General features: G+C 33.1%; 3 protein-coding genes across 3 annotated transcripts; all 3 read right to left on the bottom strand.

The window, feature by feature from the left end:
* Nucleotides 1–1,224: 1,224 nt before the first annotated feature.
* LOC145304399 (uncharacterized) lies at nucleotides 1,225–5,795 on the bottom strand. The gene is made up of 4 exons (XM_080146282.1): nucleotides 5,720–5,795; nucleotides 3,419–3,503; nucleotides 2,492–2,604; nucleotides 1,225–1,988 (listed from the first exon to the last, which is right to left on the bottom strand). Exons 1-4 carry the CDS (start codon nucleotides 5,764–5,766, stop codon nucleotides 1,895–1,897), a joined length of 339 nt encoding a protein of 112 aa, XP_080002408.1. The 5' UTR covers nucleotides 5,767–5,795; the 3' UTR covers nucleotides 1,225–1,894.
* Nucleotides 5,789–12,309, bottom strand: ND-B22 (NADH dehydrogenase (ubiquinone) B22 subunit). Its single transcript, XM_080146279.1, has 5 exons — nucleotides 12,181–12,309; nucleotides 8,101–8,177; nucleotides 7,098–7,206; nucleotides 6,610–6,690; nucleotides 5,789–6,026 (listed from the first exon to the last, which is right to left on the bottom strand). Exons 1-5 carry the CDS (start codon nucleotides 12,241–12,243, stop codon nucleotides 5,916–5,918), a joined length of 441 nt encoding a protein of 146 aa, XP_080002405.1. The 5' UTR covers nucleotides 12,244–12,309; the 3' UTR covers nucleotides 5,789–5,915.
* Nucleotides 12,254–21,441, bottom strand: koko (cyclin Q). Its single transcript, XM_080146278.1, has 10 exons — nucleotides 20,912–21,441; nucleotides 20,519–20,599; nucleotides 19,521–19,645; nucleotides 18,960–19,018; nucleotides 18,283–18,397; nucleotides 16,640–16,691; nucleotides 14,075–14,194; nucleotides 13,766–13,903; nucleotides 13,263–13,312; nucleotides 12,254–12,652 (listed from the first exon to the last, which is right to left on the bottom strand). The coding sequence occupies exons 1-10, from the start codon at nucleotides 20,939–20,941 to the stop codon at nucleotides 12,553–12,555; spliced, it is 870 nt and encodes a 289-aa protein (XP_080002404.1). The 5' UTR covers nucleotides 20,942–21,441; the 3' UTR covers nucleotides 12,254–12,552.
* Nucleotides 21,442–21,622: the final 181 nt, after the last annotated feature.

Consider the following 21,622-nt stretch of genomic DNA (forward strand, 5'->3'; position numbering starts at 1 on the left):
GAGAAATTCTAAAAAATCTTTTTTTTTGAACATACAATTTTAAAAACCTAATATTTTTAAATTGAAGCCGAATAAACTGTGAAAAAAGATTTAGGTAGAATTTTGACAAGTTAAATATTAAAAGAAAAGTAGTATTACTGAAAGACAGACAGACAAACAGTCTCCCTATTGCTCCAATTAAGCTCCATTTTTATATTCATTTTTATATTCATTTTCAAATAAATCTGAAATTTAATGAAAACATATTAGTAATCATATTGATTGTGTAGCTGCTAGGGAGGGAGGGGACATTAGGCTGTTTATTAAACTAGTCCCCAAAGTATTATAATAACGTTTTTTATTCGTTGGTTCATCAACTTTTGGGGACTTTAATTCTAATTTTGATTGGTTGGCTCATTGAAAATGTTATTATAAAACTTTGGGGACTAGTGTAATAAACAGCCCATTGTCCCATCTCTCTCTCAGCCTATAAAGTTCTTCATTCTTTTAAAAGCATAATATCTTTATAATACATATGCATAGTACATAATATAGTCCACATAGAATGAAAAACAAAAACAAAAGTTTATTAGTAAAACATCATGTTTCATTCATTAAGCAATCTTCAGTTACACTTAACTTTTGATACTGACAATAATAATAGCATTAATAGATTTTTTCATTTTTTAAATATTAAAATTACAAATTAACGTAATTAAAAAAATAACTATTAGGTATCATTAGCAGCCAGGTGTTCAAATCAGAAGGAACTTGTCTCTATGTCTGCACTTGCTGTTGATCTCCGACCTTTTGTTGAACATGTTGACGTCATTGTTGAACATAATCTTCACTTTCTCTAGGTTGCAGAGTTTGCATGAACCGCAGCTAGGGTTGTAGGTTGGTGCTAGAAGCTTACATAACATAAAGACTTCAATTAGTACAGTAGTTTTTAATAGCGAAGCTTTCTATACTTAGGGTCGGTCCGTCCGCCCGTCACGATTAGCTCTTCTTGTTAATTTGAAAGCGTAGCAACTCTATAATCGTTACCAAAAGGTCCGTACGTTCATTTATAACACGCTGTTTTGTTTACTTTTTAGACAGCTAAACTTTTTATGTTAAAATTATCCTATTCAAAATTAAAACATCCTCCCTTTCTTTCCCTTAAATGAAAGGCTTTTAGGGGCGTTACGGACGGACTTCACGAGTTATAGATTATCTTAGCTACTACAAAAAAGAACACCAAAATTTAACATCATAAAAATGCATATATATTAATGAAGAAAATAATACAATATCCACTTTGGTTTCGAAACCGATCAATGTCCGCTGGATTAGAACCGGTTCTGTGCCACATGGAAAAAATCAAGTATCATATCGATTTCTAAACAATTTCCACAAATAATAAAATAAAAAAAAAACATTAAACTAATATCAGTTTTGTTGGCCCAGGTCTTCGACCCCTCGGAACCAACAAAAATGTAATTAAAATATTTTATTTTACTATTCGCGGAAGCTGTCTTCTATAATACCAAGCGATCAATATGTTATAGCATACGATACAATCTGCATGAATTCTATTTATAGTTAAATAAACAAAAAAAAAGTTGGAAAGACATAATATCATATTTTAGATTAAGATTTATTAAAAGAAGTTGTTCATAACAAAAAAAAAAGAAATACGTTTGGTGCTTTCCCTCAAAGGCCCCGTTGAGCAATGAACTTCGCCCCCCTTATATTTAAAATAAATTCAAAATAGAAGGGGATATTTTTTCTTAAGCCTAACCCCTGCAATGAGGCCATAACCAAAAGGGGCTAGGTACTCAGTACACAATAAAGCTACAAATAGAGAGGGTAAAGGGTTTAAGTGCACAACCGGCAATTTTCAGGGAAAGCCCCCAATTATTTAATAAATAATTTATTCCCAAGACACGTTGTGTTTTAGTTTAGCTATTCCTTCTTCCACTCTCACTTCTTTAAAATGAGTTGCCTCAATCTTGGCTTTGCGGATTCTGAAAAATTTTAATAGGTAGTTATTTATAGACAGCTTTCCGAAGGGCGAAGATATTAAAATAAAATATGATAAGATTAAATACAGTTTAAATCCCAAGGGGCCGAAGTCTTGCAAGGGGCTTACAAAATTGGTTTTAATTAAATGAAAATTCTGAAATACAATGCTATTTTTCAGTAACACTGAGAACTGGTTCTAATCTTGCGGATATTAATCGGTAGAAAATTATTTAAAAGGTGTATTCTTAAAAAAAAACAAGGAAGACAACATCCAAAAGTAGCAAAGTACAAAATATCATAGATGGAAAAATAAATATATAAATTTTGGCTGTCTATCGTTACTTTACCCAGCTGCGAGCATCACTTTATAAGAGTAATGAAAATCTGGTGCAACATCTAGGCAATAATATATCGATTCATCTGGGATGATAAGCTTTCCTTTTAATCACGGACGGACAAACATGCAAAGTTATAGAGAAGCTGTGCTACTTTTAAAAAATCTTACTTAAATGCCAACTGGTCTATTCTGGGTAAATTTTTATTTCTCTCCTCGTGGCCTAGCCTCTCCTGTTCTGGGGTTAGGTACGGGTTTAAACAGTAATGTACATTCTTCTTCTCCTAAAATTAGTAAAACAATCAGGGATCTAAAGGGATAAGACAATGGCTAACAATTCCCAATAATGATACACAAAATTACCCCTTCTGTATATTACAATCAGTGGTTGAAACGTTTGGACACTCAAATTAATAAATCAAATAGTCAAAGTTAAATAAAAGTCCCCAAAGTTGTTGTGTAAATGAAAAAAAAACTGATATCATAAAAGTAAAACTTTGGGGACAAGTATAATAAAACAGCCCAAAATTATTGGTTTAGTTGTCTTGGACTTTGGGTACAAAACCAATGCAACGTTACATATTTTGGCTAATTCTTAAGATCTTGGGGACTAGCAAAGAATGCCGCTGAAAAAGTTACTATTTTAGCAGGCCAAGTATTACTGTAAATATTGAACACACAAGTATTACTGTAAATATTGAACACAAACACTAGCAGACAATAAAGTTTAAAATGAGAAGAACAAGAAATTCTCATGTTTAGGGGTTAGGTAAGGATTTAAACAATATTGTACATTCTTCATTTCTTATGTATTTTAGTAGGTATTTAAAATCCTTATATAAAAGTAACAGAATGTTTGTGTGTTAAGCGAATTGAATATACTTTACAGTAAAGCTTTATATAGGTCCAGTGAATTTTAAAACTATATTTTGGAAGCGTACCCCACCTTCCTAAGTGAAAAAATCTGCCCCCCAAATTTTTTTCTTTTCAAAATTAAATTTTAAAGAGTCGTCTTAACCCCCACCATTACCTTAAGTGCCCCTAGTTTACAAACATACAAGCATCCGATTACTTTATTATCCATCTATCTAAGCTTACCCTTTCTAAATCTTTATTTAAAGCCTTGAGGTGCCAGGGTTCAACTTTCCTCACCATTTGCTGTTTACCAATCCATATATTACCACTAGAAATAGAGATATAATATTAATAATATTTCTCGTCTTTATTCGAATCCGGTGGATAGAAACCGGTTCTCATCCATACGAAAAAACTATGTCTAGCATCGTATTATATCCAGCTTTCTATGAATATAAAAAAGTACAATTATAAGATTAAAACCAGTTTATTTGGCCGGTGCCTTCGGCACCTCGGAGTTAAAAAAAATAGTTTTAATCTCATAATTGTACATTCTATATCCGCGGAAAGCCGTTTATAATACGATGCGAGAAATAACTATTATATACACTCTGGCTCAACCAAAAGGAAATGAAATGGAAGAACAATTCTGCCACGCTATATGTGTTTTTTATTTCTTTCCATATTCAGACGCATAAGGAAAAAGGATAAGAGGATGAATACTCACCCCAATTTCATTGTAAAATATTACTTCCCCCCTAGTAAAATAATTTGTCTGCTATTTATCTAAACCGTCCGCGGCTTTTTGCATCTTAATCATAACCTATTCTATATATGTAAAAAAAATATAAAAAAAATATTTTATTAATTATTATTATTTTTCTGTAATTTATTATGTTTTTAAAAAAATTTAAAGAAAATCTTTAAAATACAATTTGATTTAGAATCTTAAAAAACAAACAGCCGTGGGCGGTCTTAGTGCAGCAGAAAAGTATGTTTCGCCTAATTTAAAAATAGGAGGGTTCACCTTTTATGATCAAAAATTAATTTTTTTTTCAAATTAGCCTAAATGTAATATTTAAATCTAATTAACATGATAAAACTTTAAAATGTTTACTAATAAAAAATTAATAGTTTAGCTCTCAGCCACCAGGTTCGCTAGTTGTCTACTTCGAAGACATACATTAAAACTAAGGCTAAATAATAAAATAAAAAATTTCATAACTGAATAATCTAAATAAGTGAACAATCTGTAATGCTATCTATGTTCTTTCTAAGACAATACTCGTTTTTACAATATTTTTAACATTTTCAAGTGATGTTATTTACCCCTCAGGGTTTGGCCCTTTAGTGACAAAAATCCAAAACAAGAAAAATACAGGCAAAATAAAAATTTATGAACGCTTTGATATTCTAGTTCTATATCTAAAGCTAGATGGCACTGAAAAATTGATTATTATAATTTACAATCAAATGTTAATATTAAACTTGTAAAAACGTTTATTTATTAAGAAATAAAAGTTAGATAGACTGCAATATAAATCTTATAAGCTAATAATGAGTGTTGTGATTAAAGTCAGTAGCAAAGTCATAAAAAATTAATAATCATAATTTTATATTCTTTCATTAGGTTTCATCAGAATGGATGATAATTCAAAATATTTCTATATCATCCTATAAAAATCAGATGTATGCTTCAAACAGCAACTATAATTGTCTTGAAATTACATTTAATTTTAAGAGATTCCCATTTTGAAAAGTGGTGGAATAACATTAAAAATTCAGCGCGGCAATTGCTCAATATAGGCCTTAGGCCCACTGCCTATTTTAGTCCTTCCAATACCTCGATTTCTCTATTTTATTATTTTCTCTATGTTCAGACGTTATGCATATCAAGTGATATGAAAATGGACCATAAATTGATGTACTGTAACTTTCCCTGTGATGATAATTAAATTTTCCCATCCAAAGATTAAAATTATTGGTTGACATGTTTAGACATTACTAGTTTAGAACCAACAACCAATAAATATTCAATATTCCCAAACTTTTGAAGCCAACGAATAAGATAAATTTGTTAAAATACTATGGGTACCAGGTGCGCTAAATCGGGGCGCGCCATAAAAATGATTGAAAGATTCAGCTCAGTGTAACTTAAAGTCTAATGTTTCCTCCCTCGCTGTTTATTAATAAAGCCCCAACATCCCAAAACATTATCCTTATAGGTAATTAAGTAACAGGATGTGTGTTTTTTTTGTACCGAGGTATCTCGCTAACCGCTGAATCGAGCAGGTTATCCTTAACAGGGTAGCTTCTCATTGGTCTTGGGTTTATAACTATTTTGGTGGAGGGTACCACCACCCTCCCAAGAGAAATCACAAAAAAATAAAATTTTTAAAAAATATTCGTAAAGGATTGAACGCAACAATTTTTTAACTTTCTATTCTAAAATTGGCCATTGGAATTCAACTTCCTTCTTCTCAAGTTCCCCTAAAGGCCTCTAGGGCGTAGCCGCTAGTGCTGTAATATTATACTAACACCTACCGTGGCATTTTCTTGGGCCATACCATTAAAACCTGCGACAACTGCATTTTAATAAAAAATTATATTCACTTCTCTGAAAATGTAACATGATATTATTTTAGATACTTAAGTATGACTATCTTTATTAAAAACTAATTTTTCATTCATTTTTAAGAAGAAAAATACACCAAAAAACGACAATAAAAATCCAGGAAGATTAAACAACATTTGGCTGGGGTTTATACTTCTTGGAGAGGGATTTCTCAAAATATTCATCGTATTCAGCCTTCAGCTTCTCCCTATTGTCATAGAACTCTCTCATCTGGGCCTGAAGTAAAAAAAAGTGAAAACTATAGGTATGATGCGTTTATTTTCAAAAAAGGCATAAAAAAATAATTTTAGACATTCTTCTAATATATGTTACGTAAGAAAATAATATGCCTTTTAATCTATTTTCCTGCCTGATTAGTTATCTGTCTGTCTATCCATTAGTCAATCTGCTTGTCTGTATGTTTATCTTTACTTCTGTCAACCTTTCTGTGTGTTTATTTGTCACTATTTCAATCTATCAATCCATTAATCAGTCATCTTTTAATTTCATTTGTCACTATTTCAATCCATTAAACTTTCAATCTGTCTGTCTGTCTAACCATTTATCTACCCACCTTTCTGTCTATCTAACTATCCATCTAGGTATCTGTCTGTCTGTCTGTCTGTCTGTCTGTCTGTCTGTCTGTCTGTCTGTCTGTCTGTCTGTCTGTCTGTCTGTCTGTCTATCTATCTATCTATCTATCTATCTATCTATCTATCTATCTATCTATCTATCTATCTATCTATCAATCTATCTATCTATCTATCTATCTATCTATCTATCTATCTATTTATCTATTTATCTATCTATCTATACTTACTCTCTCCCAAGGATGGTAGGTATCGAAGAGCATATCATGAACAGGATGTTCTCTTCTGAAGCAGATTCCTCCGGGGTCGTTCTAAAGTATGTCTAAATTAATACCTCTCTGCACTACGGACCAGGGATCTTAAGGGATAAGATTGATGATAATCAAAATTACCCCTTCTGTAGTTTAAATCATTGGTTGAAAAGAATAGACACTACAATTTGGGACAGATAAAAATTCAATCATAGAACCTAAAGTTTTAAAGACAATAATAAAATAATGTGATTTTGAAACTTTGGGTACCAGTGTAATTTAGAGTCCATGTCTCCTCACTCACTGGTGGGGAAAGACCTAGTCCAGAAGCACTAAAAAGTAAAAACCCAACCTATTTTAGACAACCAACTCTTTGATACGATAATAATTTTTAAGTTTGGCTGAGAACTGGTTTTATTACAGCGGATATTAATCGGTTTCGAAGCCATACTGGAAAAATAGGTTACCTTGAAAATTTTGGGATCTTCATGAATATTTGCCGCGAGTTCCTTTTCCCCGTCGATAAGCTGCTGGGCCAACAATCTCATATCCTTCTCCTTGCGAGTCTCGTCAAACCTTGAAAAATAGCTTAAAACCATCTAAGGACTTAAAATAGACTAAAACCATCCAAGTACCTATATTCTTCTCTTTGCGAGTCACGTCAAACCTATAAAAAATAGCCTAAAACCACCCAAGGAACTTAAAGGATAGTTGCACGAAATGCATATGAACTTAATTTAGTGAACCGGATATTTTTTCCTAGTTAATGGGTTAAACTACATTTATATGGCATATATTTGAAGAATTTCAATTTTCTACCACGTAGCTTAAAATATCAAGACTTGAAAATCGTCTTTTTGTGATATATGCAATTTAAAAAGACTATTTTCAAGTCTTGATATTTTAAAATGTAGTTTAACCAATACACCAGGAATAAATATCCGGTTCACTAAATTAAGTTTAAATGCATTTCGTGCAACTGCACTTTCAATTTTAATTAGTCAAATCATTCATGGACCTGAATTGTATATGATGCTTCAATAATATAAAGAGCTCAATTGGTTCAATGGTTAGAGAAATCTTTGCTGACAAACAAACTTACCCTACTACGTTAATAGGAAAAACATAAATATCCTTATTTAACTGATAACGAGCCAATATATGTGTTGCTATGTCAGTCACGTGACACAAATAATAAATTGTCCTCGAAATGCTTCAAATAATCTTTTAACAATGACTAAACATTACAATACTCACAGATATTATAAAGTAACATCCAACAGACAACTAATCCTTTGATTACAGAACCATTGTACTGGAAGTTTAGGGGAGGTTTGACCCCCCCCCCCCCCCCCAACAAAACTCTGTGCACCCAACAACTGTATCCTACTATTACTCTTTTTGTAACGTCTCAAGTATGATACTAACAGTTGCCCAGGCTCGAACTTAACACCTCCCAATAAAATTTACCTGGCTCTGAGCATGGTGACGTTAAACCTGAACTCGGCACGATCATTGGCCCAGTCCTCCATCACACGGCAAGACCTCTGAAAATAACAAAAAAAATAAGTGATTAGGTAAGTCTTTTAGTGAATGGCCGACAGACTGACGGACAAAGTAAATAATATACGTGATCATCATTCAATACAGAAAATCTTTAATAGCAGCCAAGAAAATTACATGTCCCCTATAGTGTTTCGAACAGACTGACGGATAAACTGAATTATATAGTAACTTCGCTCCTAAACTACCACACAAGAAACCCCTGCTTTTTTCATGAACTTTCGAAATTTCAATAATCAGAAGTTATTCTTCAGGCAGGAGGTACTTCTTGAAGTACTGGGGGATATTGACGTCCCTCCCCTTACCAGTCACCCTTCCTTCCAGGGATATGAAAGGTTTGCGTAGGACTAACTATCCTACCTGTAAAAAATCATCACAGTTACAGAAACCACCCACAAAACCTCAAACACTTATGGCTTTAACACAGCCAGAGGTGTGCATGAAACAAGAACTGTTGGAACTGATGCTCAGTTTACTGAGAATATGAAAGATGATGGTGAAACCCGAAAGGAAGCTATCAACTTGATGACAGGACCAATAAGTTCTAAGCAAAGCTGTAAGATAGGAACCTGGAATGTTAGAACAATGTATGAGTCAACTAAAACAGCCCAAGTAGTTAAAGAAATGACAAGTTACAATATCGGAATACTTGGAATTGCAGAATGTAGATGGACAGGACAAGGACAAACCACAACCAAAGATGGCCACCTAATACTTTATTCTGGTCATGAAAGTCAACATAGGTATGGGGTTGCTATAATTATCCAAAAACGACATGTCAATTCACTAATAGACTGGAAACCTATATCAGACAGAATAATTAAGGCTAGATTCCAATCAAGGCACTGCAAGTTGACCCTTATCCAATGCTATGCCCCAACAAATGACAAAAGTGAAGAAGTAAAACAAGAGTTTTATGATCAACTGCAATCAATCAGAAACTCAGTACCCAAACATGACATGTGTCTAGTTCTTGGAGATATGAATGCTAAAGTAGGAACTGACAGGACTGGAGTGGAAAATGCAATGGGACACTTTGGCATAGGTACAAGAAATGAAAATGGAGAACTTTTACTTGAATTCTGTTTAAATAATGATATGGTCATAGGAGGTACATTATTCCAACACAAAAACATTCACAAATATACCTGGACAACACCTGATGGACAAACAAGAAACATGATTGACCATATTATGATCAATAGAAAATGGGTCAAATCAATGCAAGACTGTAGGAGCTATAGAGGAGCTGACATATTCAGTGACCATGAACTAGTTGTCAGTAAGATTAAATTAAAGCTGAAGCGTACTGGCCATGATAAAAAGAGTGAGATTGGCAGACAATATGATTCTTCAAGATTAAAGGACCCAGTGATAAAGAATGAATTTGTCTTAAAACTCAGAAATAGATTTCAAGTCTTAGAGGACCTAAATGACGAGAATGAGATCACTTGGACTTCAATTAAAGAAAACTTTCAATCTACTGCTAAGGAAATCCTAGGACACAAGAAACCAGAGAAAAAGGACTGGATCTCTGAAGAAACATGGAACAAAATAGAAGAGAGAAAGAATCTTAAAAACAAAATTCATAATGCTCAACATTTGGCTGACATGGGCAATTTAAGAGCTGAATATACTGCTAAAGACAAAGAAGTCAAAAAGCGCACAAGGAAAGACAAGAGAGATTACATTGACAATCTGGCTGAAAAGGCCCAGAGAGCAGCTGACTTCGGTAACATGAAAACAGTATACAACATAACCAAGCAATTAAGTGGCAAATATAACAAAAAGAGTGGTGAAACTATCAAGGCTAAAGATGGTAAATTACTCACTACAGAAAAAGAAGTTGCTGAAAGGTGGAAATCGCATTTTGAAGAAGTGTTGAACAGACCTGAACCTGAAATTACTGCTGAACCAGAACCAGGACATGAAATAGACATAGACACAAGACCACAAACTATTCAAGAAGTTAAAGCTGCTATACATAGTCTAAAGAACGACAAAGCACCAGGACCTGACTTGATAACTGCTGAAATGCTTAAGGCAGACATAGATCTTTCTGCTAGGACTCTGACTGATCTCTTTGATAAAATTTGGAGACAAGAAAAGATACCAACTGACTGGTCTAAAGGTATAATCATAAAACTACCTAAGAAGGGAGATTTGAACAATTGTGATAATTGGAGAGGAATTATGCTGCTTTCTATCCCAAGCAAGGTCCTATGTAAAGTTATTTTAAACAGAATTGATGAGAAAATTGACAATAAACTAAGAGAAGAACAAGCTGGGTTCCGTGCTGGAAGAGGCTGTGTTGACCAAATTTTCACCCTTAGGACAGTTATTGAACAATGTGTTGAATTTAACAAGCCACTCCATGTAAATTTTGTTGATTTCTCTAAGGCCTTTGACTCCATACACAGACAAACACTCTGGAAAATACTAAGAAGTTATGGTATACCTGAAAAGATGATAATTATGATAACTAAATTTTATGACAACTTCCAAGCCTGTGTTTCAGTTGGAAACAATAAGACATCTGATTTCTTTAAAATAAGCACTGGAGTTAGACAGGGATGCATTTTATCACCTATTCTATTTATATTGGTCATTGACTGGGTGATGAAGAAAACCACAGAGGACAAAAAACGTGGTCTCCAGCTGGGCATACTAGGACACCTAGAAGATCTGGACTTTGCTGATGATCTGGCACTGATTTCAGAAACAATTAAACATCTACAAGCTAAGACAGATAGACTAGTCAAATACGCAGGACAAGTCGGGCTCTTTGTTAATGTCAAGAAGACTGAAATTATGAATATACCTACAAACCCTGATCAAACTATAACAATAAATGGTGAACAATTGAAACAAAGCAACAAATTCACCTATTTGGGGAGTGTTATCAGCAGTGAAAATGGCTCAAAAGCTGATATTAAAACCAGGATTGATAAGGCTAGGGTTGCTTTCAACAGTCTACACAACGTTTGGAATTCAAAGAAACTTGCTCTGAAAACAAAAATCAGACTTTACAACAGTAATGTAAAATCAGTTCTTCTTTATGGAGCTGAATGCTGGAGAACTGTGAAAACTGAAACAAATCAACTTAATGCATTTCACAATAGCTGCCTAAGAAGAATTTGCAAAATATTCTGGCCAAACAAAATATCAAACATTGAGCTGTATGCTAAGACCAAGTGCAATAGTATTGAAGCAGAAGTGAAATTTAAAAGACTAAGATGGCTAGGACATGTGCTCAGAATGGAACAAAATAGGTTTCCAAAAAAGTGCTTAAAATGGAACCCCACCACTGGTAAACGTAAACGGGGACAACCAAAAATGACCTGGAGGCGGAGCACTGAAAAGGACCTCTTTAATTTGAAATTAACATGGGGAGAAGCTGAAGCACTTGCCACAAAAAGGAATTCATGGAGGAGCAGGGTGGCCGTATTCTCTGGACTCCACAGTCCAAAAGAGAGACGCGACTGAACTGAACTGAAGTTATTCTTCTTTCTATATTAAAGTTGTATTATATATAGTTCAAAATATCGCCGTTAGGCGTCTCTTTAAAAATTGATTTTTAAAAATATATTCCAATATCAATAGATCTATACCATAATTAACTTTTAATCTAGATTTTTATATTTACAATGCCATTTAAAATGAATGTCTTGAGATGTTATAAAAGCAAATTAAAAGAGTCACTTTTGTTTATTATTTTAGTAATGTCATGAAATTTAAGGCAAACACAATAGGTACGCATCGATGATCCTGGAGAGGATATAATCGGCAATGGTGATGATTAATCATTAATTAACTGCTGTTGATTGATAATGATGACAATTTTGTTTGGGAGGATTGGATCACATTCTCCCAATTATGTACAGGAAGGGGAAATTTTATTATGATTATCCTTATACTAAAGTAACAGGATGTTTAAGAATATGAGTTACTTACATAGAGTAACTACGCTACGAGATAAAGCCTCACCTTGTAAAGACGGCAAACACGCTGTGCGTGGGTCAGGATCGCGTTCGGCCCGTTCCCCGCCATTTTTTGCAGATTCTCTGAAAGTATTAAAAACAAATGCAAAACCCTATCACTGTACAATTACATAATGCATAGAAAAAAACAGGTGTTTTCCTCAAAGTGCCTGTTAAGCAATGCAACCCCCCCCCCCCCCATTTGTTAGTAAATGTTTGTCTCCCCCCCCCCTCTATTTTTTAATCTATTTAAAATAAAATGGGGAGGGGGTTATCTATCAACGAACTATGAGGGAAAACGCCAAAAAACAAGGTTGACAACTTCCATAAAAGCGAAGCTCATCCATTCAAACAGAATTTTATAAACAAAATAGTCTTATTAGTCGGTTAATACGTGATGCTCCTCCTCTTGTTGTTGTTGTATGTGTACAGATATTGGTTCCAGTGCCTCTCTCTCCTTGGCGTACACACCCATACACCTACACAATGGATATTAAGATATATAAGTTTTCCGGAATTTTAAAGTTAGGGGGAGATTTGAAATCTGCATCAAATTTTGAGGATTTTTTATAAAATTCGTTTTTTCTATAATTCTTTATCTAAAAGCGAAAATGCAATTTAAGTTAATTAATTTTGGCATCTGTGATTGGTGGATTTAAAAAATCTGCGCTCTGATTGGATGGCGTACATCATTCAACCAATTAGAGCGTAGGTAGTTTAAAATCCACCTATCCTATTGGTCAAAATTAATTAACTTAAAATGCATTTCCGCTTTTAGATTAAGAATTATACAAAAAACGAATTTTTTAAAAAACCCTTAAAATTTGATGCAGATTTCAAATCTCCTCCTAACATTAAAATTCCGGAAAACTTATATTTCTTAATGGATATACAATATACGTAAATATTATGACAATTATTGTCAATTTAGAATGCTAACGTGGTCATAATCTATTGGTCAGTTGAGTTCGTTAATCCAGTAGGATGGAGAGTATTGGTGTAATGGTTTTAGCCAGCTACAAGTATAATATACTTTATTAGAGTACATGAAAATCTGGTGTAATATCCTTGTAATAATAAATCCATTACCTGGACATCACGTCCCACACACGCTCCTTGGAGGCCTTCTGGTTCAGGGACTGAAAAAAAAACTAGGATTACCTCCAATTATGATAAACATAATTACCCCTTCTATAGATTACCTTCTTCAAGGACTTAGACAATAATCCATAAAAATAAATATCTTGGTTTTTGAAGCATGACCGAAAGAACTACAGACCCACAGGCCAAGAAGTAATGCTGGATGCTCATTGGTGCAGGGAATTTACACTAAAATTTTAGTTTTAGCTGTCTATCTTTGAAAGGAGCCTAGAAAATAAAATTTTCACAATTCGTTAGACAGATAGACAAAAAAAATTATTTAGCTAAAAAACATTATGAATATCTTTTATCAATGAAAAAGATCTCAGGAAAAAATTAACCCCACCTTTCAACCTTTTGGTTTTTCTTTTTGAGCTAAAATTTAAAGTGCCACTAGAGGCCTCTAGGAGCGTATTCGAAAAGTATCTTGAAAAGGAACATTAAAATCTTACCCTAAACCAAGGTCGGTCAGCTTCAATGCCATTTAGGAGAGGTAACTGGACACCATAAATTTCCAGCGCTAGCTGTAACACGCCCAGAGCAGTGATTGAGGGGTCACATGAGATTACAAAGGGATCATGGTACAAATCCTAAATATTTATCAAATTTTAGACTTGTGGTTTCAACTTTAACATTTATTTGATGATATTTAGTTCGAATAAAATAGCAAAAACCATGCCGGGTACCAATTAATACCAATTAAAAAATTATTGGTTTGGTGCTCAGTAGTCAATTTATAGGAAAACACCAATTGAACTGACCTGTAAAATAGACCAGGCGGCCTTGGGGACCGGAAAGGCCATCCAATCACGTTCATCCATCCAGTCACGGACAGAGGTCAGGTAGTGGAGCAGGTACTTATGTGGGTGCAGGATTCGAACCTGGTATACAACAATGGATATAGAATATATAGGGTAGTGCGGGGTTAATGCGGTCATCGGGTCAATTCCGGTCAAACGACCAACTTTTTAAAAACCGTTTTTTAACGGTGTTCTAAACGTTTGCGAGAGATCTTCAGAAAAGCAAAGTTGTAGTTTATTGCCTATACTTTCATTTCTTACCTCAGCAAATTTTTGTCAGATCACTCCTTCTATGATTTTTTTGCCCTCAAAAAGTTGCAAAAAATTTGCAAAAAAAAAATTTCAAAATAGGCCATGTTCAATCTAAAATGTGAGAAAATGGTAAGTCCTATCGACCCCCGGTTTTAGTAAAATGAAAGATATGGCATTCATTTATCGTTTGCAATTGGAGGCGTTGTTCTAACTTTATTTTTTCATAATTTTTTTTTCGTCTAAAAAAATGGTCTATTCCGGTCACTTTTTTTATTTTTTTTTATTACTGTATTTATAAATGTATAATACCCTAATGTTTTTTTCAGGTGATCTGGAAGCATGAACAACCTAAATGCATGACCTAAGCTTTAATCATTGCCTTGCCTGTTGTTAGATGTACATTATTAGTCATTTTACTGCTTGTATTATGTCATGTTTTGTTGCCTAAGCTTTTCAATTTGTAAAGACATTTAAAATTTTTCAGACACATTTTTACAGTAATGGGAAGAGTATATCACCCAAAGGAACGCCTTAAATATTTGCCTGAAGATGTATCAGCTGCATTGGCTCATGTAAGAAGGGGTATGTCTATTAGAAAGAACGCTAGAAGATTTAAAATTCCATATGAAACCCTTGCATCTTTTTCGTATAAGAGGGTGTTCGCGATTTTTGCGCGGTTTGGATTTTTTATGTCAAATCGGCTAGGATTAAGCTAGAAAGGTGTTTAAGGTGTCTATAGAAAGCTCTTTGCATGTCCTAACAAAAACTCCCCAGGATATGGGTTCTATCTCCAAGATTTAGAGTACATATTCAAAATTTTGCATTTTCAAAATTCCTGTTGCATAAAATGTGTTGAAATATTAGAGTTAGACCCCATATCATTTCGAGTTAATTGTCAGGCATGTAATTTTGCATCTTTAGACACCTTAACCACCCTTGTAGGTCAATCCTAGCCAATTTGAGACAAGAAAAATTGTATCAAAAACTGCTGTCAAAACTGGCAGGATTTTTAAAATTAAAAATTTTTGGGGAAAAAATCACTTTTTTCAAGAAATTCCAAGACCTGCGAATCAGAAATTGACTCTAATTTATGTATAAAGCTTAAAAAAACCTAATCATATAATAAAAAGTATGATTTTTAAAAAAAAGTTTGCATGAAAAAAATTGATGTTTTTTTGCGATTTTACCGACTTTTTTCAAATGGGGAAAATGTGGTAAAAAAATTGTCTGATCTGCATGCGACTAGTACCGTTAGAAAGCTAATGACCTCAGCTTTCTACTCATAGTTTAAAATGTTAAAAAAAAATATTTTAAGGGGGTGTTCCACCCCTCCAAAGTCAACTGACCGAAATAGCCCCACCGGTGGGGTTATTCCGGTATAGGCCAACCGCCGCCCTTTAAACCGACTTTTGACCGACTTCTAGTTGCGAGATCTTAATGGGACCAAGACAGGCTTCTTCGTTATTGCCATATCGTTCATTTGCACTCTTAAAAACCGGAAAAAGTTTTTGGAAAATATGTTTTTTTTAAGTTGAAGCAAAAAATTGACCGGAATTACCCCGCACTACCCTAGTCTGTTACTTTTTTTATATGTTCGATCATAACATTACTTGTATTTGGCTATGAGTATTACAAAACAGACCTTTATTCGACCAAAGATACTGAAACAGTTTCCTTACATGCCCAAGAAATCAATTTTGAAATATCTTCCTATTTCATGGCAAATTAATCAAAATACTATATGCAATTTTGGGTGTAACTTGTATATGTATAAAAGCTATAGGTAAAATCAATAAAAATCTCCCTTTTATTCTTTTCTCTCATTTTTAAAGTCTGATTCTGTTTAATAAACCGTTTAAGGGGATTTAGGAATTGATTATAGGTAAACAACATAATTTTAGGTAGATATTAATGGTATTTCAAAGAAAGAAAATTCAGAAATTGTAAGGTAGTGGAGCAGGTATTTTTGAGGGTCCCGGCACCGTTTTTTTAAAGATACCTACCCAAAACTTGGGTTAATTATTGACACAATCAAAAGATTTTACCCAAATATCTCGAAAACTTAAAGAGTAGCACCAAAATCAAAATTGCTGGTATGTCGTGTCACGAACAACACATTTTACTCCCCCCCCCCCCCCTTTTACCTTTAAATAGTTTAAATTCTTAGGATAATCCTTTGTTTCTGTAATTTTTTTTGTCCAAAAATAAAATTAACATACCTAGGATATAAACAGACAAACATCCTGTTAGTTTAACATAAAGATTGTTACTTACCCTAAATTCGACCATCCTTAATAGGAAAAGCTCGGCTTGTACAATAGCATCTCTGATAATAGATATAATACAGCATGACCCTCGAAAAAGTATTTTTAAGCATCTGCAGCCTATATTTCTCAATAAAATATTAAAAGATTCATATGTACTTGTTCTCTATAATTTTCTACATCAAAGGATATCAAAATATTTTTTTACATCAATTAACAGCCGAGATTTTTAAAGCCAAAGTTTGGAAAAAGTGCTTGAGAAACTGGATATTGCTAATTATTTCTTAGTTTTTTATTAGTATATTACTTTTTATCAACCAGTTAAAAAACAAATAAGAAAGAAGAGCAAGTTTACAATTGATACATATTTTATTGCATTAAAAAACGTTACTTTTACATATAAAAATTACTTTTCAAATTTTACTGAATACATTTTTCTTATAACCATTTTCCCTCAAATCTTATGATATCTCCCACTTATTAATATGACCTTAAATAAACCCCTCCCCAATTAATGCTTACGACCGGAAAGATTAGTGCTTAAATTCCCGCCCACTCATACAAATTACTAAAACACACATAAAAATAATTTAAATTGTTAAATGTTAGATAAAAGTTTGTAGCTGTAACTTTTTTGTTTTTTAACTTATTTTGATAAAATAAAAAGTGTTTGATTTCTGTTTATGTAAACTTTCAATTTGCTACTATTTTTTATAGGATTTCTTTTTGTAAGGGTGTTTTTGCAATTTACACTAATCTAAAAATGCCTTTTAGAGCAAGTGAAAAAAGTGCTTTCAGCATGAAATAAATTTCTTGGAAACATCTTTATATAAGTTTTATTAAAAGTATTGAAATAATGAGGAAAACACGTCATTTCACTTTAAAAAAACATTTTTCTTGGAAAGTTCCTTTTTCCTCAGCCACTTTTTCAAAACTTTGGCTCTAAAAATCTCAGCTGTTAATTGATGTAAAAGAAATATTTTTATATCTACTTGTGTGGAAATCTACAGAGAACAAGGTCATATACATTTTTTGATAATTCATTGAGAAATATGGGCTGCAGATGCTTAAAAATACTTTTTCGAGGGTCATGCTGTAGATCTAGATACCTAATCAGTAGATTGGACCAATTAGAAAACAGTGTATAGAAACAATCCGGCTATATTATTGGTTAGAAAGAAAACATTTTAAAAGGGCAGTTATTATTTCATTTTATTAATATATACCTAATAAGTACCTCCTACACTGTAAATAGTTAAATTTCTAGAATAAAGAATTTTTAGAAAATTATATCGTCCAAAAATTGGAAGAATTAAATGTGACTAAATATAAACCAAAAATACACTCGTCAGCTAGAAATTCAATTCTTTAAAATTTAACCAAGGATCTAAAGGGATAAGACAATAGCCGATAAATTGATGTAAATTCCCAATGATGATACACAAAATTACCACTTACAAAGAATTAGTAGATAAAACGTTTGGTCAATCAACCTAATGAAAAACTAAATTCATTAAAGTCCCTAAAGTTTTTAAGCCAACGAATCAGAAAACATTATTATAAAACATTGGGGACTAGTGTCATAAACAGCCCAATACATCCCTCTCTCCCAAAGGTAAGAAGATTATTGAGTCTGATACTAAATCTATTTGCCTGATATTCCAGTATTCATCCCCTAGCAACAAGGTTGTATTGGATCGTTGCAGGGTGGCGTGCACAATATTGATGACGTCGCGCAGTCGTAACTGGTCGTCTTCAACTTTTCCAGCTAAAGAAAATAATAAAAGTAAAGGAATGTAGGGATCTAAAGGGATGAGACAATGGCCGATAAATTCATGTACTTCTCCAAATTAGAGGTTGAAACGTTTGGACACTTAACTTTATGAACCAATCAAAATGAAAGTTCCCAAAGTTGTTAAGCCAACCAATAAGAAAACGTTAATATACAACTTTGGGGATTAGTGTAATAAACAGCCCATTGTTCTCTCTCTCTCTATGAAAGGAATGTCTATGTGAGTAGCGAAGTATCTTGTTAACCACTAAATCCATATGGTTTTCCTTTGCAATGAAACTTCTTATAGGTTTTTGGAAAATCGACCATAGAAATAAATGAACCCCCCCCCACCACACAATTTGTTTCTTTCCTTTCTACCCCTCCCCACGTTCTAGGTGCCCTAAAGGCCTTAAGTGGGCGTAGTCGATGATCTCCAAAAAAGAAAGAAAACGTTAACATTTTCTGCCTGTTAAAATTATGCTAATATCCTTATGCTTCAGGCACACAGACATCCTGTTACTATTATATTATTGGTTATGAATTTCTTTGTTTTTACCTAAATAAATGGAGGCAGCTCCAATCAGGTACGGGTCATAACTCTTTATGTCAGCTTTACTGAAATAAAAAAGTCTCTGAAAATCAGGGGTGTATATTCTGCACAAGATTCATTTTTTTCCCCTGCTGCAATTTTTTTTATTTTTTCCCCTCCTAGTTTTTTCCAGCAAGGAAGGAAATAAATTGGAAAAATATTTTCAAAACTCTTTATTTCATTCATAGTATCCACTCTCCTAAATATTCTTTTAGTTTTTTTTTCACCAAAAATGTGAGAAAAATGGAAAAAATGCTTTCAGTTCTCTTAATTTTTACATCCCCCCCCCCCCCCACCCCCAACCACATATTTTTTATTCCCCCCCCCCCTCAGCAGGGTCAAATTTGAAAATATATACCCCTGCTGCAAATATATAGAGAAGATCGACTATAGGTTTAGTTTCACTCAGAATGCTTATCAAGCAATAAACTCCTAACTGTGCATGTGGTACCGTTTACTGGCCAAGATATTCCTCACATAAATGTCACGTGCATAACGTCTCCAGCATAAAATGGAAAATAGTTTCACCTGAAAAATTTATGGAACAAAGCACAGGCGGTGGCTGTTGTAATACATTTAGCCTCCAGCCTCTTACAACACTCCAGTATGAAATGAGACACCACAAACTGTGAGTTACTTTTCATGTAGTTCACCTAAAAAAATTACAAAAGTTATTTTCTCGGCGGTTTTTAAGAAAGACTGCTGATTTTTTGTGTGAAGACACCCCTTACAAAAGTGCAACCAGCATAAAACTTGTTCTGTCAGTCTGCTTAACATGCTAGGTATAGAAGACATTTTTCATTATTTTCTTTATTAATCTTATATTTCACCTTTTCTCCCCCTTTTTTAATACTTTATAGACCGACTCAAAATGCAAAATTTTTTGGCGCGCAATTCTAACCCATCTTTTATGATATAATAACTATTGATACCAAAAAGTGTTCTTGTAGCTTTTTTCAGCAATATGTCAATTTAGATTTTCATAAAAAAGGGGAAGTTTTTATTTTCTTTCAAACCATGGCTTTATATACCTTCCTGAATGCGTCTTGAAGAGTACATTACGGATCAAAAACGATTTTTAAAAATATTGACCCTGGCAAAAGTTATCCTCAAAAGACTGACAATAATGGCCATTTTAGCAAAATCAGCTGATTTTGACATTTTTTAAGGATAACTTTTGAAATTGCCAGGGTCAATATTTTTAAAAATCGTTTTTTGATCCTTAATCTACTCTTCAAGACGAATTCAGGAAGGTATATAAAGCCATGCTTTGATAGAAAAAAAAGTTTCTCCCACAGGGGGGACCCTTCCCCTTTTTTATGAAAATCGAAATTGACATATTACTGAAAAAAAGCTACCAGAACACATTTTTTGGTATCAATGGTCATTATATCATAAAAGGAATGGGTTGGAATAGCGCGCCCATTGAATTTCAAAAAAAGTGGTAATTCTGAGTCGGTGTACTCTGTTGTCATTTTTGTTGTTTTTTTTTGTTTCATCTCATATCAAAAAAGTGCATAATTTACCTGTGTTTTAATCATCCTTGAATCATCAGTTAATAGTTTCTTTATGTCTCTAAAATCATCGTTCTTCTTTCCAAACACAACCTAAAAATACATAAATAAATCCTTACATAAAAAAAGTAGGAAGTCTGTATGAATCTTAGGAGTTGGATAACTGCTGAACAGATATGGTTCTTCTTTACATTGAAGATTCTTATTGGTCTAGAGAAAGTATTATAACTGTTTTGGAGAAGGGTACCTTTAAACTCGAAGAGAAATACCCCCAACCACAAAAAAAATTCTTTTAAAAACTATAATTGAAAGTTTAAGGTAGACTTACCCCCCTAACAGGTAACCTCTAATTTCTAGTCCAAGGATCAAGAGGTTTAGCCCCTAGTTGATTAAAAATATATTTACCTCAGGTGTGTTGTCCCCCTTCGAATACATATTGTTCTTGTTGTTCCTCTAATCACAAATATTTTAGAGCCATTATTTTCTGAAATAGGTGAATACACAATTTTAATTACATTAAATACAAAACATCACAATGTGAAAATACACTTTTCTAGTACAATGATCTTTAATTTTTAATATTTAGTAGGGATAAGACAATGGACGATAAATTCAATTGATATACATCCCAAAATTACCTACCCCTTTTGTAGATTTAAAATTTTTTAATTTAAAAGTTTGTAACCAACGGTTTAGATAACATGGTTATAAAACTTTGGTTGCCAGCGTAATTTACAGTCAATTGTCCCCTCCCTCCCTGATATTTAGGAAGATATTTCATTTAATAAAAAAAGTTATGTTGCCTTATTTTTACTTACTGTTGTATTATTTTGTATTAAGATGGAAATTAATGCCTACAGTTTTTAAACCTTCATTTTGCCTAGCCGAAAATAAAATATCCCTTTACATATTTTTTAAATAAAAGAGAGGGGTAGGTTTCTGGTAGAATCCGTAAAGGTTATGTGTTATAAGTTAAAAACAGTAGTAGAACGATAAAAATTTATGTTAACTTTAAAAAAAAATTTTTATCTATACCTACTAACCTAGTTCTTTTCAATAAGAAATACACATATTTAGTGAATATTATCGTTCTACTACTATTTTTAAGCCTTAAAA

Source organism: Acartia tonsa, chromosome 13 (assembly GCF_053477335.1).
Source record: "Acartia tonsa isolate MP-2025a chromosome 13, ASM5347733v1, whole genome shotgun sequence".
Classification (NCBI taxonomy): domain Eukaryota; kingdom Metazoa; phylum Arthropoda; class Copepoda; order Calanoida; family Acartiidae; genus Acartia; species Acartia tonsa.